The sequence below is a fragment of the Peromyscus leucopus genome, chromosome X, assembly GCF_004664715.2.
Source record: "Peromyscus leucopus breed LL Stock chromosome X, UCI_PerLeu_2.1, whole genome shotgun sequence".
In the NCBI taxonomy this organism is placed as follows: domain Eukaryota; kingdom Metazoa; phylum Chordata; class Mammalia; order Rodentia; family Cricetidae; genus Peromyscus; species Peromyscus leucopus.
The window spans coordinates 4,069,051-4,083,558 of NC_051083.1; the positions used below are offsets into that span (position 1 = coordinate 4,069,051).

General features: G+C 35.0%; 1 protein-coding gene across 6 annotated transcripts in view; it reads right to left on the reverse strand.

Moving 5' to 3' along the window:
• Window positions 1-450: 450 nt before the first annotated feature.
• Window positions 451-14,508, reverse strand: part of LOC114700701 (zinc finger protein 431-like) — a 66,557-nt gene continuing 52,499 nt past the window's right edge. For 3 of the 6 annotated variants that reach the window (XM_037199161.1, XM_037199162.1, XM_037199160.1), the window contains 3 exons: window positions 7,679-7,805; window positions 7,426-7,486; window positions 4,258-6,507 (listed from right to left, as the gene is read on the reverse strand). In XM_037199161.1, coding sequence (XP_037055056.1) covers window positions 4,548-6,507; window positions 7,426-7,486; window positions 7,679-7,805 — 2,148 coding nt within the window. In that variant the 3' untranslated portion in view covers window positions 4,258-4,547. Of the gene's footprint in view, window positions 6,508-7,421; window positions 7,487-7,678; window positions 7,806-14,508 lie in introns of those variants that run through there. The other 3 variants (XM_037199163.1, XM_037199165.1, XM_037199164.1) reach the window with 3 other exon arrangements.

Below are 14,508 nucleotides of genomic sequence, written 5' to 3' on the forward strand. Positions count from 1 at the left end.
ATGGGAAATTTAAAAATTCAGTGGTGGTATAGCCTTTTAAGAATTTAGTTTGTTTAATCAAGAGAACAATAATGTCATTGCCTTGGGAATCAACAGACTGGAATCAAGGTCACATAAGTCCACATAAGAAAGATTGTCTCACTGGGCAGTGGTAGTGCACACCTTTAATCCCAGCAATTGGAAGGCAGAGGCGGACTGATCTCTGTGAATCTGAGGCCAGCCTGGGCTACAAACTGAGTTCCAGAAGAGGCACAAAGCTACACAGAGAATCCCTTTCTAAAAAAAAAAAAAAAAAAAAAAAAAAAAAAAAAAAAAAAAAAAACCAAAGAAACAAACAAAAACAACAAAATGAAAAAATAAAAGCTTGTCTCAGGAACATTTTCTTAATTGTTGGAGGTACAACTCTTCTAGAATTAATATGTCTTCCATGGAATAAATCACTCCACATAGTTCAATGATTAATAAACAAAGATCTTTTTATTAACAGCCTGCATCCACCTCTGGCTAAGGCTAAAAGAGCAGTCAGCCTAGGACAGATTTTGAATTCCATATATGACATCATCCTTAAGTCTTTTAGGAGCAGAACACAAGTTTACTTTGAACAATTTAAATAGGGTTAAGAGACTTAAAGTGCAGATACTTATGGTGATGAATATTTACAGAGAAAAACTTTTAGACCTGTCTTTCCCCCATTTGCATATATGGTGCTCTAGGAGGCCAGAAGAAGGCAACAGATCTCCTGGACCTGGAAATACTAGTAGTTCTGAGCCATCTGATATAGAAGCTAGGAAACAGACATGGGTACCTAAGAAGAAGAATAAAAACTCTCCAGCTCCCAAATATGTCATTAAAATGCCAAAAATGAAAATACTCATTCTGTTTTCTGTCACTCGAAGGTGATGAAAGTCCTGACTAGATGGTTTTCAATAAATTTAATGGCTTTCTATATTTCTGTAAATGGACTCTACTCATTGTGTCATATTTTCAGTATTAGCAAAGTTCCCTTAACATGAGTAAAGATAACGAAAGTGTTGGTTGAAACCAGTCAGATTATATTAGAATAAATTCCATGATTTAAGATTATTTTATTTTTGGAATTTTTTGTAGACATGATATTTCTACATATCCCCAGCTGTCCTGGAACTCACTATGTGTACCAAGCTGAGTTCAAACTAAAGGAGAGTGGCATGCTACTATCTCCCAAATGCTGGATTAAAGAAATGCAGCTCTAAGCCCAACTGAGATTTGTTTTGAAAATGACCTATATTTGATTCAGATAAATAAACATAAAAATAACATATAAATTGGAACCAGTAATATTTCTGATGAATAGTAAAACTTCTCGAAATTCCATAATAATTTAAATTAGAAAATCATTTCATATGTCATCAATAATTGAGTTAATTTCTTCAATTTTTAAAATTTATCAATTTAAAAATGTTTAAACTATGTGTGTATATCATTTTGCCATGTTGTGTATGTGGCAATGAAAGGACAACTTATTTGTGTCTGTTATCTATTTATTCCACACAAGTTCTAGAAATGAAAGCCAGGGAATCATTTGGTTGCCAGTGACCTCAATGTCAATAGATTGGATTTTAAAATTATTTATGTATGTGCTGGTGTGAGAGTATGCATATGCTACATTACAAGTATAGAAAAAATAGAAAAATTTGTAGGAGTGATACAGGTTTCCTAGAAAATTGAGCTCAAGACATAAGGATTAGCAGCGACCATCATTACTCACAGAAACTATTCTCTGACATTCATTTGTTGTTCAGAGAAAGTGTTATGAACAAATGTTTGGTCCTCAGAATAAACTAACTCATTCTACATGTAATAAAAACAAAAACAAAGAGGACAAAAATATAATTTTCATTAGCTAATAGGATTTATTATTCATTTTCTCCTATTTTCCATTATATTTCAATGAAAATATGTTTACAACCTAAAAAGGCAATATATTACTAATTTAATATTTCAACTAATCTTATGTGAGCATCAATAAGACAGCTCTGTTAGGAATGTCTGTGTTGTACAAGGCTGTGACCTCATCATGATTACCATATGAGGATGAACAAAAGTAGACCTCATAAAGCTGTCTTCTATTCTCCACATTTCTGTCATGGCCTAAATACTCATAGTCACATCACACACACACACACACACACACACACACACACACACACCAGAAAAATAAATTTAAAGTAAATCTCACTGTTATTATATTATGTGGCATCATTGGGTAATCCCTCAGAAGACAATACTTGAAGATGAAGTGCCAAATGGATAACAGATGACAACATGAAGATGCGTGAAACTTCAAATTTTATATATGTATATATATGTATGTATATGTATGTATGTATATATGTATTCATAGTATATCAAATTATATTGTAAAATATACAGTTGATTACTGACTAAATTATTATATTTCTTAAAGATAGATGGAAATGTTTCTTTCGATACACACATGAACTTTTTAATCATTTTAATATCTATTAAGTATTTTAAGGTTAACATTAAAATGCTTTGACAAAACAAAAATAATTGGAAATACATCATCTACACTTAGAAATGTACTCGGGAGACTGTCACACAGGGTCATGAATTGAAATGTCTCCATGACTAATTACTGACATTTCAAGGGAATTTGTCAAAAAATATGAAAAATAAAACTAGGAACAAAAATCCACCCCATTTCACAGACACTACTTAAAAATTATGATCACATACTACCTGTGAGTTAAATAAAAATGGACCACTTAGATGATGGGCACCCATTTTATACATTGCAGCAGATAAATACCTCACAAAGTATAACAAAAGAAGATGAACAATAGTCAGAGAACAAATATAAGGAACACAAAATAAACTTCACTAATTGGATTTGCCACACATTCAGTATACTTCGATATCTACTTCTTATGCTAAAAAAAACTCAAAATGTGGTCTTCACATGAGTATTTAGTAGATATTTCCTGATATCAAGATGATATAAATAAAAAGCTTTAAAATATTGACAGAGACATGGCCAAGCCTTAAATATAAGTTAATTCCCTGGACCAAGGTCTGGTTTTATATGACTTCCAGTAATTTCTGCTACCAGAAGCTCCAAGGGTCTAACCTTCTAGGGAACCAGAATGCACATACACATACTCACCCAAAAATATACAGACAATTCATAATTAAAATAAAAACAAATATTGAAACTAATTTTCACTCATGAATGTTTTTCCACTTTAATTCCTGTAACATGTGTGTTAAATATCTAAAGAGTTACAAGGTTTTTCTCCATCATTAACTGGTTTATGTAACAGAAAGCAAGCATGTAGGCTTGAAGTCAGAGAATTCAATCATTTTTAGTCTGTGATATCATTTGGGAAGATAAAAGAAAGGCTGCCCTACTGGATGAAATATGTAACTGGGGGTTGGTGTGAGAGTTTACATCTGCACACCATTTTCATTTTACACTTTCAGCATCATGATTCAGGTAAAGAATGTGAATCCTGCCAGGCAGTGGTAGCACACACCTTTAATCCCAGCACTCAGGAGGTAGAAGCAGGCAGATCTTTGTGAGTTGGAGGCCAGCCTGGTCTCCATGGTGAGTTCCAGGAAAGGTGCAAAGCTACACAGAGAAACCCTGTCTTGAAAAACAAACAAAAAAAATGTGAATCATTAGCTTCCTACATTAACAACCATATCTGCCACTTCTTCCCACACAACTTTCAAAGTGTTCATGTATTGCTCTGGAACCAGGGGCCAAATTAAACTCTTTTGTAAGTTCATTTAGATATGATCTTATGTCAAAGCAATAGAAAAGGCAATAATAGATATCTATAAACTTTTACACCATAATTCATAGAAGAGAGGTATGAAACTATAAGGGTTACATTATCAATTAAATTAGGCCTTTTGTCCATATAAGTTTGCAGGTGTAAACAAAATAAAGTGAGATATTATAATACTTGAACAGATTATTGACACATGTCAGATTTTTTTTAAATTAATAATTTTGTGTCATTGAATGTAAGTGTGTTGGCTAAACATCATACCAATTCATTTATATTCACATTTCTTTTGGCATGAGTTTTTTCAGATCCTCAAATCTACTGTTAAATTCAAAGAATTTAAGAGACCAGTTAAACACTAAAAGTTTTACAATTATAGGGATGCTCTATGTTGTGACTACGCATTATCACATGGATTTCATTCATAGGGTTTCTCTCCAGTATGTCTTCTTTTTATGCACTTGAACAGCACTCTGATGAGCGAAGGCTTTTTCACGTTGATTACATTCAAAGGGTTTCTCTCCACTATGTCTTCCTTTATGCTCTTGAAGAGCACTCCAATGAGCAAAGGCTTTTTCACATTGATTACATTCAAAGGGTTTCTCTCCACTGTGTATTCTTTTATGTACTTGAAGATCACTGTGTTGTATAAAAGCTTTACCACATTGATTACATTCAAAGGGTTTCTCTCCACTATGAAATCTTTTATGTACTTGAAGATTACTGTGATATGCAAAGACTTTACTACATTGATTACATTTCAAAGGTTTCTCCCCAGTATGTATTCTGAAGATTACTGTGATATGCAAAGACTTTACTACATTGATTATATTTCAAAGGTTTCTCCCCAGTATGTATTCTTTTATGCTTTTTCAGATTACCTTGACAGGCAAATGCTTTACCACATTCATTACATTCATAGGGTTTCTCTCCAGTATGTCTTCTTTTATGCACTTGAAGATCACTTCGACGAGCAAAGGCTTTTTCACATTGATTACATTCAAAGGGTTTCTCTCCACTGTGTATTCTTTTATGTACTTGAAGATGACTGTGTTGTGTAAAGGCTTTACTACACTGATTACATTCAAAGGGTTTCTCTCCACTATGTAATCTTTTATGCATTTGAAGAGCGCTCCGTTGAGCAAAGGTTTTTCCACATTGATTACATTCAAAGGGTTTCTCTCCACTATGTCTTCTTTTATGCGCTTGAAGAGTACTCCGATGAGCAAAGGCTTTTTCACATTGATTACATTCAAAGGGTTTCTCTCCACTATGTATTCTTTTATGCTCTTGAAGAGCACTCACATGAGCAAAGGCTTTTTCACATTGATTACATTCAAAGGGTTTCTCTCCACTATGTATTCTTTTATGTACTTGAAGATCACTGTGTTGTATAAAAGCTTTACCACACTGATTACATTCAAAGGGTTTCTCTCCACTATGCAATCTTTTATGTACTTGAAGATTACTGTGATATGCAAAGACTTTACTACATTGATTACATTTCAAAGGTTTCTCCCCAGTATGTATTCTTTTATGCGTTTTCAGATTACCTTGACAGGCAAATGCTTTACCACATTCATTACATTCATAGGGTTTCTCTCCAGTATGTCTTCTTTTATGCACTTGAAGATCACTCCGACGAGCAAAGGCTTTTTCACATTGATTACACTCAAAGGGTTTCTCTCCACTGTGTATTATTTTATGTACTTGAAGATGACTGTGTTGTGTAAAGGCTTTTTCACATTGATTACATTCAAAGGGTTTCTCTCCACTGTGTATTCTTTTATGTACTTCAAGATTACTGTGATATGCAAAGGCTTTACTGCATTGATTACATTTAAAAGGTTTCTCCCCAGTATGTATTCTTTTATGCATTTTCAGATTACCTTGACAGGCAAATGCTTTACCACATTCATTACATTCATAGGGTTTCTCTCCAATATGTCTTCTTTTATGCACTTGAAGAACACTCCGACGAGCAAAGGCTTTTTCACATTGATTACACTCAAAGGGTTTCTCTCCACTGTGTATTCTTTTATGTACTTGAAGATGACTGTGTTGTGTAAAGGCTTTTTCACATTGACTACATTCAAAGGGTTTCTCTCCACTGTGTATTCTTTTATGTACTTGAAGATTACTGTGATGTGCAAAGACTTTACTACATTGATTACATTTAAAAGGCTTCTCCCCAGTATGTATTCTTTTATGTTTTTGCATGCTACTTTGAAATGCAAACATTTTACCACATTGATTACATTCATAGTGTTTCTCACCAGTATGTGTTCTTCTATGAAATTGAAGAGCATTGTGATAAGCAAAGGATTTCCCACATTGATTACATTCAAAGGGTTTCTCTCCAGTATGTGTTCTTTTATGCATTTTAAGATTGCTATTATGTGCAAAGTCTTTACTACACATATTACATTCAAAGGGCTTCTCTCCAGTATGTGCTCTTTTATGTATTTGAAGATTATTGTGATGTGCAAAGGCTTTAACACATTGATTACATTCATAGGGTTTCTCTCCAGTATGTGTTCTTTTATGTATTTGAAGGGCATCATGATGTCCAAAGGCTTTACCACACTGATTACATTCAAGGGATTTCTCTTCAATATGTGTACTTTCATGGCTTTGAAGCTGACTATGATATGCAAAGGCTTTACCACATAGAGTATATAGAGGTTTCTCTCCAGTTTGGCTTCTTTCTTGCCTGCAATGAATATTGGCACATGTAAAAGGTTATCACATTCATTATTCTGTTGACTCTGTAAATCTTTATGAAATAATTTTACAATTTGTTTTAATTGTAAACAGGAATCTGACCTTAAGTTTTTATCACAGTGTTTACACTAATGTTGTGTTACATACTGTTAGTACTCATAGGGATTTTCTGTAGTGTGAGTTTGCTGATGTATTAACAATGAAGCTAGAAACCAATCAGTTGTATACTTGAATCAACTTCAACAAGTATATTCAATGTGGCGACTCCTACATATCTTTTAATTATTCTGAGACATTGGTATGTTATGTCTTTCTGTATCTCTATGCTCATATGACTTGTATCCAAAATGACATGTTATTCTTAATAAAAGAAGAATAACAAATAAAAGATTTCCACATTCAAATGTTTGAGTTTCTGTCCTCATAGATTTGTGGTATGGAGATTAAGTTTTCTTGACAATTCCCATTGAGTCTTGATTCTAACTGCCCCTCTCACTTTACAGCATAGTTATTACAATTATATGAGCAATGCTAGCTTTACTATAGACTCTTTCCTTATTACAATATTTTGGAAACATTCTTATCACCTCTTCAATGAGTATAACTTTTGTAATATGAGTGGTATGAAATAAATGTATTGGCAGTTCTACAGCAAAGCTCTCATAGTTCTATGATTCAAGTGGTGATATTTGTTAAGGCATTGTTTCCTGTTTTTTTTTTTCTTAAAAGAATGCATTGCAAATACAATCCACCTACCTAAAATTGAGGTATGTGCTTTTGTCAGAATTCGATAATCATCAATGCACTAAGCAGTGCTTGTTTACACTGTTGTTTTGGTTTAAAACTTCCAGTACACATTACATTTTTTTCCACAGGCATATTTGTATCAGCTTGCAAAAAAAATTACCTTACATGTCTTCTAGAACTTTGATAATGTTCTTCAACATGATGGTCTTCCCAACTGTATCCTAAAATATAGTACCAGAAAAAATATATAATTGAACACTGTGCAAAATTTAAGTTACTGTCTTCAGCAAATCTTAGAACCATTACTGATTTATTCACCTTATTCTTCTTTCTCAATACAATTACAGAGAAGGTCCAAAACCAAGGAATAGTTGTCTCCTTATTATAAAACCTGAAGGAAAATTCAGTCTTACCTATAATAATGAGGTTATTGTAGGTCTCCAGCATTACATCTTTGTAGAGATTCTTCTGGGAAGGATCCAGCAAAGTCCATTCTTCCCAAGTGAAGTCAACATGCACATCATCATAGGTCACTGCATTCTAAAACATCCCATACATGTATATAACAGAATGCATCAATCTGACATCATAAACATGTACTTCTTTGAGAGTATATTCATATACTTATGGTGATCCCTACTCTTACTCCATGACATAAACATTATGATGTAATCACCAAGTCACTTTTAGAAGGAAACTGAATAAGTGGGTCACCTGTGTCATTCCTGTACCCTTTGAATGGGCTTGCAAGAGAAATGTCCATTAGCAAACATGGAGAAAGAAGTAAAGAGATCAAAAGTACAGAATACACATGAAATAAATTGTATGAACAATTACTAACTACAAAGAAGATAAATAAGATGGACAAGCTGAGTGTATTGACTCATGCTTTTAACCCCCAAAATCAAATGACATATGCAGGTATATCTACTTCTGAGGTGAATGTCAGCCTAGTCTATTCAGTCAGGACCTGGACAGTGAGAACTACATATTAAAACCCTGTCTCTCTTGCAAAAGTAAGCCAAACCAATGGAAAAGAGAGAAAGAATGCAGTGGTTTTTTACTGAGGATCCTACAATGAGTTATACATTTACTTCAGTTCTATATTCTTCTTCCAGAAGTCTGAAGTGCCCCAACTCAACCTGTAACATCAATAAGGTTTTACTAAAAGGAACTGCATGTTGTAATAGTTACAAATGTACAGATGAAAACATTACCAGTGTAAATGTTCATCAAAAATAATAAAAATAAGGCAGGAGAGATGACTGAGTAGCAAAGAACTTCTGCTATCCTTGCAAAGAGGTGGGCTCAATTGTCAGTACTTAGATGGGGGATTACAACTATCCATTATTTCAAGTTCTGGGTTTCTGAGACTATCTTTTCATCACTGTGATATACCATTGTGGTGTATATCCATGCATACAGGAAAATGTTCATTTTCATTGAAAAATTCAAAACAAACAAAACAGACAGGAAGCAGGTCTTTCACCTGCAATCGAAAGACTCAGAAGGCTCAGTCAATATTAACATCATGCATACATTACGGGACATTTACCCACCAACCCCATAGCTTCCCAGAGTTTTCTTGAGTGTGAGCAGCAGGAAATATTAGATAGAAGGATTTATAGCGGAGAATCTTGCGGAGATAAACAGATAGAAAATAAAGGATAGCCTCAAGAGGGCCTGGAACCTATTCCAACAGGCCCTGACTGTCTCTGCCTCAGGGTTTTTATAGAGATGCCAAGGGGTGGAACAAAAGACATCTCAGACACCTGCACTCAGGCCCGTGGTCCTGATCATCCTCTATTTGGACCTGCTGGGTAAAGCCACAAGGAACCTGAGAACAGGCTTCCACAGGTCCCCCCTTCTTAATATATATAAAAAAATAACTATTAATGGCTTACAGCAATCTCCATAGCTGTTACACCTCCCGGTATGGGAGTAGAGGATGATATAGATGGCATTTCTCTTTTGAATTAGGTCCAAGGTGACTACAGCAGTCTTAGCTGCCTCAAGTCCTTTCTAAACCAAAAACTTTTAAGGCGACTACAAAATTGAATCCCTTAGCTTCATCATTACCATTAACAGGTTAACATAAATATTGTTATACATAGTCACAATTTTCTCAATCTTACAACTCAAAGCAAACTCTTTAACAGACCCATTTGAATTAGCATATATGGTGCTATATATAGTTAACAATTTTCTCTGTTTTACAACTTTAATTCAGTCATTTGAATTTTCTTGTTAACAGAACATAGGAAAAACTTCAATGTATTCACATCAAACTTAAACATTTCCTCAACTCCACAAAACCAGGGTGCATTAATATCAATAGGTTTCTGCGAACATAATTCAATCTCATAACTCCTCCTTTTCTTTATAATTTTTAAACAAAAACTCAAACCTAGTTAGAGGAACCCAAACTTATACAATTCCTACAAACCCATATTGAAAAGCAATATTTTCAATCTAACCATTAACACTTTGAAAACTCTTAGCAAAACATCCAAAAGCAGTTTCTTAATAAAACTCTTTACACATTTTTAAAATAGTCTTAGTATACCCCATTTGCATTTCTTACTAACAAAATATGACATTAATCCACTCAAAGAACAATTTAAATTAAATAGACTAAGGAATATTAACTCTCCCTTTTCTTTATAATTTTAAGCAAAAATCTCAGGCCTAGTTAGAAAATCCAAACTTTTCTGTTTAAACAGTTCCATTTGTTACACAAAACCAGTTCTATAAGTAACTTCATTTTTACATAAACAGTCCACAAAACAATTCAGTTTTGTGTACCAGTTAATAAAGTATATATGCATACACAAAACTGCATCTTGAGTCTAGGTAGAAATAAATTTCTTCATTTAAACAGTTCCATTTTTAACCCAATTCCAGCAAACAGTTCCTAGGTCATTACTATGAATAAACACAAAATTGTCCCATTGCAATGAAATCTATTGTTTAGTTCATGAAACCCTAAAATTCAAATGATAAATTCTGGTACTAGCCTTCCAAATATGAAGAAATCCATAACCAAAATCTTTTTGTAGTTTTATCTCATTTTAAGTTCAAAAAGTTCAAAAAAAGTTAATTCTGGTATTAGGCTTTCATTTCCAAATATGAAGAGACGTTTTACAACCAAAACTTTTTGCAGTTAACAATTTTAGTTCAAACAAACATCTCTGCAACTTTTGTTCTCACAGACAGAGACCTTTCTAGGCACAGTAGTATTCTAAAATGCACTGTTTTTTATGTTAGCTCAATTTTTTTGTGTTGCGTTGATTTTCCATGGATCTCAGCTGTGGCTGTCTTGTTTTGCTGGTTTTGGCGTCCACCATTCCTAGCTTCTTAGTGGCTTCTGGAGCTTTTGACACCATTCAGACTGCCTGCTTTGCAGTCTACTAGGACACTACGTTTTGTGTCTTAGGTGCTTTCACCATGTACATTAAGAATAGACTCACATAAATTCACTACAAAGAAAAGCTCAGCCCACTTTTAAAGCAACAGTTAGAAACTTTATTCTAACATGTGAATACTAGTATTAAACTGAATTTAAATAAATTCAACAGTTTCTCATTTTTTTCCAGAAAATAAAACAATATCTGTGCTACTTCATACATTTACACTTTACAAACTCACATATAGCATTTTTTGCATTGCAAAGAATTTAGACTCATATTTAACATTTACATGTTTTTACAAACTCACATACAATGTATTAACATCTACTTATTTATACTCCTTAAGAAAACTATAGAACTATTTTAGCAAATATATTTTTTATTAATTTTTATATACTTATATTTATTTCATCTTTTTATTTCTTATTTAAACTTACATTAACAACTAGCATCTTACAAGCTTATTACTACATGTCTTAAGACTACCTTAGATACTTCTTGCAAGCTTATATTCTTAAAAAACTCTATAGATCTATTTTACAAACTTATATAGGGCTACCATTAGCATATATCTAATTTAGCAAACACCTAAAGATTTCTTAACCAGAGATCTAACAAAAGAATATTTTCTACAAACTCACATCTTATTTTCATTTTTCTATTTCTTATTCTTAATTATTATCACTATCTCAATTAGAAAGATTCTCTTAACTAGACAGGAAGTAGGTACATCATTTCTAACATTTAGTTTATAGTCAGCTTTGTTATAAAGCACTGGGATTTAGTAGTGTTGTCATTATAGAGTTGTGATACTTGTTGCTAGGGGATTGTAACATTCTTGGGACGAAGCCACACCCCAAAGTTGGCAAGTTCTTTCAGCCTTTCCGAACCAGCACAGATGCACTGTCAGTGGTAAATAGTTTTTAACTAGAGGCTGTCCCTTTACCCAAATTCATAGTAGCTCCCCCAAGTGCTTCAATTCAGACAAACGTTTCTATTACAGCAGTATTTTTGGTTCGTTCTACTGAAAAACTTCACTTCACACTGAGGGTGAAATTATCATATTTAGCTGCTGTAAAGCTCTTTGCCAAATACTGCACAGCTATTAGGTGATATAAAGTATTTTTCTAAAGAAGCTAGTAAAGCCAAAAGCGGCACAGCTCCAAACTCAATTTTCTCACTGTTTGCATTAACCAGTGACAAAACCTCAAATACTAATTGAGCCACTTTCATTCTGGCTCCTTTATATAAACCTCATTGGAGCTGACCTTCCTTAGATTCATGCTCCTTACCAAATGCTCCGGTAACCACTGAGCTTCATTCTCCTCTTGTGAAAAAACACAAATATATCCTCGACCCCATATTAAAACAGGATCGGAACCCTTCCATAATCCCAAGCAGGGATCTTTCCAATTCATTTGAGTTTCAGGATTTAGAATTTTCACTTCATTAGCTTTAACTCCTGATGTTATTAGCAGTGGTGATATTTAGCATTGATTTCTTATAAAGAACTTTCAGGTAAAGCAACTATTTTGTAAGACAGCTAGATTTTCTGAAGTTTGTTTCCCATCTATAAAGCAGTCATTTCTTTTTTGAATGTCTGTTTCCTTGTCTCCTTATTAGATTTGCAAAGGAATTGCAGGCAGTTTGTTCAAAAGGCAAAGAACTTTTTTTTAATTTCAACATAAGTTTCTTCATATCTAAGATAACATTCAGTGTATAAACTGTTTTCCCTTGATTTAAGGATTTTAAAGTGGCTTGTTTGCTCTTATAAGTAGCTTTGTGTCATCCAGATACCGTAAAAACTTTGCACAGCTATTAGGGTAAATAAGGCATTTTACCAATGTAGCCCCAAACCAAGAAGCACCTAAGTTCCATATTCTTTCAATTTTTCATTGGAACTGACACTTAAACTTAAATGATTTTCCTCCTTATTCTTTTAAAGGCTGTATTTTAAGTTTACCATGAATGTATTTTTGAGCTGACAAAAGTGTTTCAGGGCAATGTAGCCGTCTTTACCGGAAAAACTACCTTTCCCAGAATGCGTTTCCCTTATATCAGTCCATAATAATATCAGTCCCTTATATCAGTCTCATATCATTTCCCTTACATCAGTCATTTCCCATAGTTCTTTTTGGGTCTGAGAGTCAACTGGTTCTGTTTTACCAGACTTGCTTATAAATTCTTGCCTAGGAGGTTTGAATAAAGTTTTTTGCTTCTGTAATGGGAGATTTGAACAAGCATTTTACATTTTCAATTATGGGACTTTGGGAAGTTTCTGGTCTCTCCTCAGCTGGCTTTAACAGGTGTCTGTCCTTCATTTGACACTGGCCCCAGATCAGAACCGCACCTGCCTCATTAGCCGGCATTGCAGCTGGCATTCCTGATAGCAACTTTCCTCGGAGCTTGTGATTGCCTTAGCCAGTCAGTGAAAAGCAAGATCATGTACAGCAGCTTTTCCATAGGTCTTTCAGATTTTCTCCCACTGATCTTATTCTCATTTTGCTTGTTCCTTACCCCCAGATGCAGAGCTTCAGCTATCTGTCTGTGGCCCTGTTCCTCTGCTAGCTGCCTTTGGAGGTAGGTGCTTTTTTTTCTCCCCCCGAAACTGCCTCAAATTTTAGCAGCTTTGTCAGGTCATGCATTTTCTGGGGAGGAATCTGTCCCTTCTGTTTCTTCAGAGTCTTTCTCCCTAACAGTATCCAGTTTGGTCTCAGTTTATCCCCTCTACCCCAGAAACAGTTTCCAACACTACAGTGGTGGCTTTCCCTGCTACTGAAGGTAGGGGCTTTTTGTCCGTTTATGTTTTCAGGGTCTGCTTTGTACACAGACTGAAACTCTAACAAGGGACATTTTTGCCATTTCTAAACTCCCATTAGGACAGGTGCTTTGCATCATCAGGCCTTCACCTGGCCCAGTCCCCCAGTGGGTTGCATTTGCTTGTTTGGGTGCTCCAGGACAGAGCTTATGCCAGAGCCCATCAACCCTTAGGGCTACACTCACTCATGTCATCAGGAGTCAATTGAAACAAAGCTCTGATAGAAAAGAAAGCTTTACTCCTGGATAGTTTTGTTCTGCCCTGGCTGGGCTCTTTCTCCAGACAGCGTTCTGACTCAGCAGCATGACTGCTTCAGACAGTTCAGCTTTACTGTTTTCCCAGAAAGGTCCTTTCTCTAATAGGAAAGCTTTTTCTCAGATTTCTTTTTGCAGTTGTGGACATTTCAACCCAGGACTTGTAGGAAAGCAGACAACTGTGCTGTTCCCACCAGCTTTAGCTTTGTTTGTTCATTAGCAATCTTCCCCTGGGTCCTGCACCTTCCTGCCTCAGCTCTGTGCTCCAGGAAGTTTACCACTGTAGGAACCCTAGTATCCCTGAAATGCACTCCAACTCAGAGACCTGGCCAGTCGCCTCTGGGTTTTTGGTCAGAAGCGAGGATACAATGCTAACAGTTTGCATTGCTTCAGGGGATCTTTGCATTAGGATGATTAGAAGCACCTTTCCTTTCTGAAATGCCCACTCAGAAACAAAACCCTTGATGCCTCAGCTGGGCATAACTGAAAAGCTTGGGTTTTTCGCTTTTCTCAGGTAAAGTTTCCTGACCTTTTGGGCTCTCTGTAGCTCTTCACCCATACTCTCCCAAGCATTTCCCTCAGGGTACTCTGACCCAGTCTTTTACTAACTTGAAGAGTCTGAGCATAGAAGAGGTTTTAGGAACTTGTCCCTGCCTCCTGCATTGCAGGGAGGATTTTCAAAAGTTGAAAGAACTTAGGTTTTGCTGTCTTAAGGTTTGTTGTTTTCCCTTAGAGCTAATCACAGGTGGTCCCCATACTAA